At 42.3% G+C, this 12,116-nt stretch overlaps 1 protein-coding gene across 5 annotated transcripts in view; it reads left to right on the top strand.

The window, feature by feature from the left end:
• Positions 1–11,102, top strand: part of NAXD (NAD(P)HX dehydratase) — an 89,291-nt gene extending 78,189 nt beyond the window's left edge. For 4 of the 5 annotated variants that reach the window (XM_074990272.1, XM_074990268.1, XM_074990277.1 and 1 more), the window contains 2 exons: positions 1,256–1,376; positions 10,687–11,102. In XM_074990272.1, the coding sequence (XP_074846373.1) occupies positions 1,256–1,376; positions 10,687–10,837 (272 nt within the window). In that variant the 3' untranslated portion in view covers positions 10,838–11,102. Of the gene's footprint in view, positions 1–1,255; positions 1,377–10,686 lie in introns of those variants that run through there. The other variant, XR_012644998.1, reaches the window with a different exon arrangement.
• Positions 11,103–12,116: the final 1,014 nt, after the last annotated feature.

Raw genomic sequence — 12,116 nt, forward strand, 5'->3', positions numbered from 1 at the left:
TACACACTTAAAAAGGGAAAGCAAGAATAAATGCTACTAAACATGTGCTGTGTGGCCAAGTTGTATAAATTACAGTAATGGAGAAAAATTCTGTAGTTATATAAATAACATTAAAATGTTATGCACTTATTTCTGCTCATACTTGGAGAGATAAAATGGTGGTAGTTTTTTTATACAGTCTTTTGTGGGAAGAGTGGGTTACATGAAATAGCCTGATAGATGCTGGATTTGGATAATAAACTTGTCAGAAGTTCAGTTAAAAATGTCCTGTCAGTCATTTCATGTTGACTGCTGTATCTATAAGCTTAATAGGTATTAATGTAAGTTATATGGTGTCTGTGGTAATATTAGTGGTATATTATACATATAAAGACACACACACAGTAAAAATTTCACAAGAATCTTTGTCTCATTTTTCAAAGTGTCTGAGTCATATTAATATTCAGTGGAAGTTTGGCTCTTAAATTACTTGTAGATGCTTTTGAAATTTTTGCCCACAGACTTTTCTTCTGAGCGTATGTGTTGAGACACAAGAATCTTCTTTGCTCTAATCTTCTGTGTTTAAAAAAAAAAAAAAAAAAAAGCCTACCCCTTTATATTAGGATTGTTAATGCAGATGCAGTCAGATGTTTGAGTGTTGATAAAATGTTATGACCTTTGAAATAGATACTTGGGTCAAATTCACCCACAATATAGGATTTTTTTTAAATAAAAGCTTCTTTTTACAAAGTCAAAAAGGGGGTGGGGGAATGGTATTTGAAGCAGTATTTACAACACGAACATCACAGGTTGATTCGTTTCTAATTATGATATTTCCCCCATGCCCTTAGTCTTTGTAAACACTTTGGGTCAGAGACTGTGATGTGCTTTGTTTGGACAATGGCTCACGCAGTAAAGACCCAATTTTGATTGCAGCTTCTGGTCATTATGGGAATATAAATGTTAGTAACAATAGTGCACAAAAACCTACTGTGAAATTGGCTGAACACAGTCTATTTTCCGTGCTGAGGGGGAAAAAAACCTACATACTCGATGTTTATTTTTAAATGATTTTTAATAATTGAAAGATGCTTTTTTTTTTAGAAATGGTTGTTAGTCTCTTTTAAGGTAAATTCTAACCTGACAATGTTTCTTCTCAGAGAAGAAATGTTCTGATGTAACATCGCATTTCTTATGTTTCCTCTGGAGCTTTGGCAGTATGTAATGTACATAGAGGATAAGTGTACATGACCTTGTGTTTTTGGTTTCTTTGTAGTGCTTGTATGCAGTCATGAAGGAAGCAGCCGAAGATGTGGTGGACAAGGGGACCTTCTTTCAGGTTCCCTCGGAGTCTTGGCACACTGGGCATTTCTTGCTGGACCAGAAAAAACTAATGGGTATGATTTCATTAGTTACTACTTTTATCTCATGTGAGCCTGTGTTCCTCACAGCAGCTCCTGTAGAAGTGCTGTTTAGAAACAGAAACACTCAGAACTTGAGGCATTGGGATAGGACACTGACAACCGTTGTTGCAGAGTGGACAGTAGTCATTTGTAATAATTCTGATTTGATGAAGTCAAACTGCTCCTTGAGTCTGAGAATGTTCCATGATCACAAGGCAAAAAAGCAAAACAAACCTGCACTGACTTCCCATAACATTTATTTACCCAAGTGTGCATTTTTAAATCATTTTCCTAGGCAGAATGGTAGTTGCTGTAAAGGAGTGAAATTACAGCCACATATAAATTTTATTTTCTCTGTGATCTATTGATGAATTATTTTGGTGCAGTTAGGTGATTGAACAAATGTAATTTGTCATGGCTGTTATAAATCTATAAAATGCAAAACTTCTAATGGAATAACTGAAGAACCAACTGAACTAATTCTAGGTACTTAAAAGCATTTCATTTGGCTATATCAAAATGACAGTAGTAGTTTGGGTTCACAATTAGAACATTTTAAAACAAAAGCTAATTCCCTGCTATTTTAAGAATTATGTAAGGATTCCTATGAGAGCAGAGTAGTTGCCCATGAATTCTTTCTAAAGCCAGTACCACCATCTTCAAAAGAAATCACAAATCCTTGAGCGCCCAGTTATGGAATGACTCTCTCACTCTGTCCAATATCTTAAGAACTAGAAATGTTCTCATTAGCCATGTAAATATGTAATTCTTTTTCAGAAACCATGTGCTTGGCTTCAGTAGTGTATTGTGCCAATCAGTTCCACAAGTTGTGTGCTGTGTAAAAAGGGCTTCCTTTTATGAGCTTTGAATAAGTTATTTTTTAAAATTTAGTTGCATGTCCCCTAATTTTTTTGAAAGAGTAAATAGGATCAGCGCATTTCCTTTCTTTATAATTTTTTTTCATATACTTTTTTATGTGTTGTGCCTAAAGTGTGTTTAATTTCTCTTCATGTGGCAGTTTCTGTAGGCTTTTCTACATATTTTCATCGTTTTCTCTCCCCATGCCCCCAGCCATTACTGTTTTCACTTTATATGTTTTGGGATAAGGTAACCAAGACTGTACGTGGTATTTCAGGTTTGGGCCAGTTATTTTTCTATTACATTTTTATGCATTTTAAGGTTTGCTCTCTTTGACCACCAGCATGCACAGGACATGTTTTCAGTGAACTGTCTACAGTGGTGCCCAGTTCTCTTCCCTTTGTTTTCTTCATCTGAATGTCTTCCCCCCCCCCACCCCCAAATTCTAACTTTACTCATCATTTCATCTTCTGAAGTAAGGGTCACAGGCCTGTAGATCCCAGAATCTCCCATAGAGCTTTTCTTTCTTAATAATTAGGATGTTAGCTGCTCAGAGCTTTCCAGTATGGTAGCTGATACTGATTATATATATTTTTGAAGCAGCTCAGTAATTATATTAAGTTTCCTTAGAACTCTTAGTAGTTTGAATAAATTGTCTATGGGTGCTGTGCTGTACCAGTGAAGAGCAGTGCCTCATGTCTCCATAGGAGATGGTAGGGGTCCTCGGTCATTCAGTTCTTTCTTGGCTGTCTGCTGCTCAAGACACAGCAATTTGGTGTCTGCTGTTTTTAGCTTCCTGGCTTTTCCCTGTGACACCTTTACTTACCTTACTCATTTGTTTTATTTCAACTGTAGCGTAGTTGTGCTTCTGGAGAGCGTGAATTTGACCCTTTAGAACTGGAGTTCGTGTCTAGAGCCTTTTGTTTCTGCTTATAAAATTCTGGGTGTAAACCCTACCAGACCAATTGCTTGAGGTGTTTGCGTACACTGTCTACATCAGCTTCAAAGATGTGGAATATTTCCTAGTCCAAGATGTGTCTGCTCTGTCCCCACCTCACTATATCAGCCTTAACGTCTCAGGCCACTCCAGTGTCTTCTGGAATCTCGTCAGCAGCTCTTGATACCAAAACTTCAAGGGAAAAGAAGCATAGTTCCTCAAGCAAAAAAACAAAGAAGAGGGACAGTCACTCCAAAAGAGTTACCAAGAGACCTCATGTCTCTTGAAGGATGTTATTGAGGCTTTGTTGTATCTGGTACTAAGGTTCTAGTACAATAGGATCTCAAGATTTGTGAGGGTTCCATGTTGAGAACCCTTGTAAATGTTGAATTTTGCGAATATAGCTCCCCCGGGGGCTAGGCTGTTAGTGCTCCTGCCCAGAGTCCTGGGGGAAGCGGCCGCTTCCAAATAATTGAATTTGCAAACATTAAGTTCACAAATCTTGAGAACCTACTGGTACTACATATAACTTTTCATATGGACAGGCCCACTATCCCCATCTTCAGTGGTACCATCTGACATCTTTGCATCGCAGTGCACGCAGTCCTATCCTACATGCTCCAGTGCCGCCATCTCACCATAACTCTGGGGTCAGAGAAGATCCAGTGAGCTCTTTGGTACTTCATTCACCAGCTTCTTCTGGATACCAACTATAGTACTGATTCTGACTTTGGCTATGAGCTATCATAGCCCTCCCTTGCCTTCCAAATTCCGTTCTACAGATCAACTTGTATTTCTGGAAGAATTGGAGTTCCTCATTTCAGAGAGGTCCACTATAGTCCCCTTCTTCCAGCACAGGCCTGTTGCCTGCAATCCAATTCTCAATTGAGCCTTCAATCTTTTGGTACTAATATGTGGGACATTCCCCCACCCCACATGCTTATTTCAGAGTATAATACTATGGACTTTGAGATTTTGGTACAACACTCCACCCCTATACCAAACCATCCTGCATCTGTGAGCCCAGTTTTACAAAGAGGGTCTTGCAGAACTGACCAAACTTTGTAGGCGTCAGGACTATGACTGTTTGGTGACCCCCATCCCTAATTCCCACTCTGCACTGTGCCTGCTGGATCACAGTTCTTCAAAATGCCATCCCAAAAGAAACTGCAACTCCCAATGGTACCGTATTACTCTGGTACCAATGAACCAATCTCCAGGACCACACACACTGTCAATATTGGATGGTACACAGGAGAGGCAAGAACCACAGACTGAATAAATATGTTTTAGCAGATCTCAGACCACTTAGCAGTCCAGGCTGTTTCAGTACCATCATGCCTTTTCCAAGCCCTGAAGCCCTTCAGGAGAAGACTAACGCCAAAAGAGAAGTCTCCTTGCCTCTACAACTATCCAGTCTGCAAGTCTCTCTAAGAGGCAGTTTTCATACCTCTGTCAAGGGCATCCACCAACTTCCTCCACCAGAATGTATGTTGTGAAATTGTTCCAACTAACCAAACTTTGGAAACTCTCCCCCAAGACCTGTTTGCTTGGGAACACATCACCACATACAAATGGATTTTAGAGGTGGTCAAAGTGGGTTACACTATACAATTCTCCTCTACCTCTTCTCCCAGTCCCGCTTTAAGGGACCTTTATCACGAGGAGCCCCTACAACAGGAGGTACAATCTCTTTCACTTACAGGTGCGCTAGAACTGGTACTGTCTGAGTGTGTCATGAGGGATCTGTTTCAGCTATTTCCTCATCCTCAAGCAGAACAGAGAGTAGGAGGCCAGTCATCCGCTTCAGGAAGTGGAATTAACTATGTCTTTGTACAACCTTTCAGAATAGTGACTCTAGCAACTATTATTCCATTCCTAGACCTGCCTTTGATCTACAAAGTGTTTTTCTTGTAGCTACCCTCCATTCCCACAAGCATTTTCTATAATTTGAATAGGGTAATACTATTGCTTATGGAGCCGTGAGCCTTGTTCTTGGAGATCTTTTAAGATAGCTCTTGGAGTAAGGTCTTGAATCTCTGAGACACCTCTCGCAGAAGTAATGGATACCTGGAAAGCTACCATCCAGGGTAGGCAGAGTGGAGAGCATGTTGCCAGTGTTTAAATGGAAGTCCTGTTAGCACCAAGTTGAGGTCCCAGGGAGAGAGTACTGCCATATTAATGGTATAACCACTTGAGAAAATGACTATAGAGAGTTTGAGAAGACAGATTGGCCAGTCACCCTTGACTGTAAATATATACCGTTAGGTCTTGCTGTATGAAATAGAGCAAGAAATCTAGGTGAAATGCTACATTGACTGTAACACTCTTCTGCATGGACCAGATTGAAAAATTTTCTACTTTGCCCGGTAAGATGCTCTGATGGATGGCTTTCTCCTCCCTAAAGCACCTTTTAAACTGGCACAAAGCAAGCTAGTGCTGCAAGGTTCAGCCATGGAGCCTCCGGGCCATGAGATGAAGGGACTTGAGATTCAGATGATGTAGATGGCTAGAAATGGATCACATTTGGAAATGGAGGCAGGTGGTTTGGTGTTTCCACTGAGTGATTTAAGAGGATAATAAACAACTGTTGATATTGCCAGGCTGGGACTGTCAGAAGAAAGTGCTTCCTGTCCCTTCTGGCTTTCTGTTGGACCTTGTGTATGAGAGGGTAAGAGGGAACACAGAGACAAGATGATCTGTCCCAGGGAGGAAAAGGATGCCCTGAGTCATCCTGGGCTGTGATCCAGGAAGAAGCAGAACTGAAGACGCTTGCTTTTGTGCTTCATCATGAACAGCTCTATCCAGGGAAATCCCCCACTTCTAGAAAATGCCTTACATGGCATGTGGTTTTGTGACCCTGAGAAACAGGAGGCCTCAAGGTGGATCAAGTGAGCTATGCACAGCTTCCTGGTCCAGGTGAGAGGAGTGCACTTTCCTCTGTCTGTTTACATAAAACATTACTGGCATGTTGTCCGAAAGAACTGACACACATGCACCTCCAGGCTGGTTGGCAGGCTAGGCAAACTGCTCTGAGGTCTCTGATGAAGATGATGTGTTGTAAGAGCTTTGCCAGAGGCCCCGAAGTCTGCAGATCACCATGTGAGCCCCGAACCCCTTTGCTGCCACATCTAAAATGAGAGACCTGGATGGCTGGTTTGTGAGAATTGGGTTCCTTTACGTACAGCCTGGAGGTCCATTCACCAAAAAGAAATGACAGGCATGTCCGGATGGCGTTGGCCTGCTATGTATATCGCACCAGCCAAGCCCAAAGGGGTCTGAGTGCTAAGTTTGCATGCTGCGTCACAGAGGTGCATGATGCCATATGTTCCAGCAGCTGTAGGCAATTTCTTGCCCTGGTGATTTCTGAGGCTCACTGTGAGGAACCTGGTTCCTTGGAACAAAATATCTGGTAGGAAGGCTTGGGCTTGAACTGATTTGAAGATCGCCTCAATGAATTCTTTACTTTGAAGCAGGGTGAGAGTTGACATCTACATATTTGTGAACAGACCTAAATCATGGAAACTTGACTCCTCTTGGACTTTGTTCTGACCTTGCCAGCTATTGAGGTAAGGCGTGTGTTTGACCCCCTGTCTCCTCAAGAAGGCTGTGAAGACTACGAAGCGGTTTGTGAACATCTGAGAGGCTGCTGGCATGCGAAATGAGAGCCCGGCATATTGGTTAGTGTATGTGGTACATGATGAATCTGAAGAATCTTCTATGTCCCTGAAAGATTGAAATGTGAAAATAAGTAACTTTCAAACTGATGGCTGTATGCCTGTCCCCTGGATTCAGGAAAGGAATGATAGAGGCCAAGGAGACCCTGTGGAATTTTAACTTCATCAGTCTGTTGTACAGATGTGAGACATGGGTGACGACAGAAGATTCAAAGAGAAGAGTATTGGTGTTCGAGAGGCGTTGTCACAGAAAGATCCTGAGAATAGGATGGATGCAGAAGGTCACCAGTGAGGAATTATATATGAAGATGTATCTGAAAGAGAACCTACTGCAGAAGGTTATACAATGTAAGTTACAGTTATTCAGGCATATTTGAAAAATGGACGACGAACAAAAAAATCAAGACCCTAGTATTTGGTTTAATGGACAGTTGGAATAGGAGAGGCAGACCCCACAGAGAATGGGTAGATGATATAGTAGATTGGTGCAGAGATAATGTACAGAAACTAAGCCACTCTGTGCTGGACAGGGAGAGGTGGAAGGAAATAGTGAGAGAGGCATCGGACACCACTGGGTGCTGAACCCATGGTGGTAGTTGATGATGAATCTGTTGAGGTTTTGCCAGTCCAGAACTGGTCTGAGGCCACTTTTGGCTTTCAAGTCTAGGAAATAATAGGAGTAACCCCCCAGTATCTCAAGTCTAGTAGAATCTCTTCCACCCTCCCACCTTCAGAAGCTACTGCACTTCTTGGGCTAGAAGTTGCCTTTGATAAAGTCCCCAAAAAGGGGTGGGGAGGGAAGGATAAGGAGGAGAACATCTGACTGGAAGGGTGTCTCCCATCATTATCATGCATAGCACCCAGAAATCTGAGGTAACATAGTCCTGCACTGTATAGAAATGGGATAACGGTTCCATGAAAATTAGAAAAATCGGATCCACACATTATCTTGGTTTGTTGTCCCCTATCATCCCATCAGAAGGCCTGCTGAGACTCTACTGATTGTTTCAAGGGGCAGACATGGAAGCAGAGGAGGACTGGCATGGAGGTCTCCTTGTGTAGCTTCAGTCTTGTTGAGACTGTGGGAGATGGACGCAATCAGACAATTGGGGGCAATACTGCTTCCTAGCAGGAGACAGTGTTTTTAGCCTTAGAGGCTTCAGGCTGTACAGTTTGGTATCTGTTTGCTCCAAGAAGGACAAACCCCCTCAAAGAGAGAGTCCTGTAAATGGTCCTGCACCTCATAAGGCAAGTCTGAGTACTGAAATCAAGAGCCTCTCCTCCTTACCACAACCGAAGACATGGACTGGGCTGCAGTGCCTGTGGTCTCTAGAGCTGCCTCTAAGAATGCCTTTGTCACCAATTGTCTGTTCTCAGCTAAGGCTGAGAATTCATTCTGAACCCCTGTGGCAATAGTACCTTGAATTTTGCCACTGAGATCCAAAGATTTAAAATTGTGATGGCTGAGGAATACTTGCTGGTTTGCAATCCTGAGCTGAATACACCTTTCTGCCAAATAGATCTAATTTTGGGGCATCTTGGACTTTAGGGGGTTGAATTCTGCTCATCGTGCTGTGCTTCCTTATTGACTGCTGGTACCAACAGTGAACCAGGTTGGGGGATGGGTGTAGAGGAATTCAAAGGCCTTGGTTAGAACAAAGTACTACTTCGTCCTTTTTGCTATGGGTTGCCCAGATGCTGGGGTCTGCCAGAAGGCCTTGATGGGATCCAAAATCGCCTCTTTCGAGGGCAGAGCTGTTTGTAATAGGCATGACAACACAAAAATGCTTGTCAGGAGATGGGAGAACTCTTAGTTTTTTTGCTTGGATCCCCAGGTTTTGAGCTACCCTTTTAACTCTGCATGCTGCATATAATCATCCCACTCCTGCCTCATCAGGAGAGGAGAGGGAGCCTGTGCAGGCAAGGGGAGCTGTTCCTCCCCATTAGCGCCAGATGATCCTTGCAGTGCTGGGGCCTGAAATTTGGCACAGGGTTTGATACCAGCACCTGTTCCACAAGAGGTGGCAGTGGGGGGAACTCTAGACTCTGATACAACAGAGTAGGACCTCCTGGATTGATGGAGAACCTCAGGGGTTCTGGTAACAGCTGCTATAGGAGCATGTGTCACTGTGCCAGTGCCAGCTGCTGGTGGAACGCCCGGGTTTGCATTAGCTATTGGGTAGCACCAGCCAGAGCAGCGTCAGCTCTTGAGGGAGACATATAACTTCATTTCTGATCAAGCTCCAAGAAGATGCTTTGTATTGATCAAGGTGGAATGGTGTTAACTGGTGCTGCTGTGCAGTGCCAGGAGGGATCAGATGGGTGCTAGGCCTGTTTCCCTTTTTCGCTAGGGTCTTGGTGCCATGGGAGTACTTGCCTCCTAGCCCCCAAGAACAACTCCCAGATGACGGGATGTTGGTATCAGGAACAACTCCCCCACACTGCCTCAAATGCGTCTGGGGTGGATGGTAAGACCAGTGTAGTTGTCCAAGGGCTGTCTGTTGATTGACACCTCAAAGGAGATGGGCTCAACACCACCCTTCCTGGGGCTGGAGTCAAGCGTACCAGGTGGCCCAGCATGGGTCATACATGCCCATGGTCAGTGTTTCTCTGCTGCCTTCTCGGCACCATCAAGAGTGATATCCAGGAGTGGTTGTCTTCGGCACCAGGGATGACTTCTTTGGCGCCAGAGAAGCAGAATGGCCTTGCATATGCCTAAAAGTATCTCAGGGTCTTCCTGAGGCCAAAGTACATGGTGCAGAGTTGGTCTGGCTTGGCTCCCAGGGAGCGTGAAACACTGCCTCTGCGAGGAGGGACTCAAGCTTGGTGTCCCTGTCTTAGAGCAGGTGCTGAGTTTGTTGCTGCATTTCTGCACATGGGCCTCTCCCAGACACTTATTTGAAGCAGCTGGAATGGCGGTCAGTAACTAGCAGCATCTTATGACATGACACAGCTTAAATCTCAGGGGCCACAGCATGCCTCGGTGCCAGAGGAGGCCTAACCCTGCTCAGTGTGGTCCACTAATAACATAACCACTGCAAGTAACTGTATTAAAGGTAACAGAACAAAGTCCACTGTGAGTACTCACAGGAAATACAAAGACAAGCTGAAGTTCCAGCAACTGTCATGGTTGGTAAGAAGTAACTGAAGGGGCAGCAGGCTCCTTTAGATCTATGCTGCAAACATGCAACTCCAAGGGGCACCAGAACTAACCCAATGGATACCAGTGAGGGAAAATCTTCCTGGCACCTGTGCTTGGGACCAGCTCTCCTATGCTGGAGTAGACATGAACAAGCACTTGAAGGGGAAATTCAGTATTAATAAACATAAAGCCCTACTCCCTCAGGAAAAGGAAATGCAATACATGCTAGAAGATAGGACTGGAACTAAGCACTCATTTGTTACACTAAATCAAGTCTGTTTATTACCTTGTCCCTTTGTCCTAATATTATTTTTCATATAATTGGAGGAAAGATGCATTCACACTTGGATTTCTAATCTAACAGTCCATAATATCAAAGTGTAAGAAGTAGCATAAGGTGGTAATTAAGAATAAACATGCTTCATTCTAACATGGAGAAGCTCTTAGATGTATAGAAAATGTTGGCATCAAGAAGATAAATGGAAGCAATGGAATTAGTGACAGAAGTCATTCATGCATATGTTAGGATAATACTAAATTCAGTAACAAGACAGCAGTGTATTTCAGCTGAATTTAATTTTTACTGCAACCCTCCATCTTCATAAACCATTGCTTTTGGGATTATTCAAGGTTCTTTTGTAAAATAGTCGTTAAAGAAAATTAATATTTTATTTTTACTTTTTTCTTTAGTCAAAATCCATTTTTAGTGGCTGCATTTGGAGCTTGTTCTCTCACAAGACAGTGTAACAGTCAAGCCTTTCAAAAATTTGGACGTTCAATGACTGCGTCTGATATGGTTTCAGAAGTGGGAACAGCTTTTAATAAACTTTTTGAAACCTGAAGCCAAAGCAGTAAAGAGGAAGGAAAGGAAGAACAATGACAACAGCAGTAATTACATTTACAGTAGAATATGCATAAGTAAGGCACCCTTTCAATTGCTGTAGCAGCATCGGTATGCTAGGTAGATTTTTTTTTTTTTTTTAAGAATAGAAAAAAATGATTAATGTAGATATTTTTTAAGAGTTTGGGATACAAAAAATGTTTTGGCTAAAATATGCTGTAGTTGCAGATCTGTTATATAATATAATAAAACTAAAGTGAAAGTATTCCTCTGTTCTTCTTCATAGTTATTGAGCAATAACTAAAGTGTGTGTGAACTGCAAAAATGCACTTGATTCTTAAGAAGGTAAAATTCTTCCACCAGCTGAACTGAATGTCTTGGCTTGCGCCAAGACTGTCATGATTTTGTTATTAGACTCTGTATCTAGAATTAGCTACTACAATTCATGTTTTTCCCACATTAATGTTTTCTTTTAAAAGCTGCCCCTTTCGAAAGGGAAGGTTTGAGAGTTGATTTCACTTCTGGATGTAATTGGTTGCCTTTGTCCATTCCTAGACACTGAGCTGCCAATATCTGGTTTGAAATCCTTGCTCTTTACTTTTTCAGAAAGAAAAATCTCATTTTAGAAAGCAGAAGGTGGAACCCCCTTACAATAAGGATTTCCTCTAGAATCCAGAAGTGTTGGCATGAAAAGTAGGAATTGTTTAGCTGAAATAATTTGATTTATAGTCCATTTACTGCATGACACTAAAATTTAATATGGAACGCAGTGTGAAATAAAAGGTACTAGGTGTGGGGAGGAACTAGTGATGTTTAAATGGTCAAAATGTCACTGGTGGTAGGACGTTGTCTGTTTCAAAGCAAGTTATAACTCAGACTGCTGGAGTACATCTCAGAGCACATGACTGTGTACATGCATATGTGGCTCTTTATTGACAGCATAACTAATAATTGAGGAGGAGACAGCTGCATTTACTTATATAAGATTAGTCCGCTTGGAAACTGTGTAGGGCCCAGGGGATAGAAAAGTAATGGGGCTGGTCAAGCTTTGGCTGTAACAAGGTTTTTCAGAGGCTTTTGCTGGATCATCATTTAATGGAGGCAGCACTTTCCAAGAAAGACAGGTCAGCAGTTTGTCTTGCTGCTTGGATAGAAGGCAGGAATAAATCAGAAGTTGGGAGAGATTTGTGCAGCACGAATTTCTTTAAACTTCTGGATGTACAGCCTAATGTTGGGTTAAGGGGAGTCAGAAGTACATTTCTTGACATTTGGATAAGAA

The sequence above is a fragment of the Carettochelys insculpta genome, chromosome 1 (assembly GCF_033958435.1).
Source record: "Carettochelys insculpta isolate YL-2023 chromosome 1, ASM3395843v1, whole genome shotgun sequence".
Taxonomy (NCBI): domain Eukaryota; kingdom Metazoa; phylum Chordata; order Testudines; family Carettochelyidae; genus Carettochelys; species Carettochelys insculpta.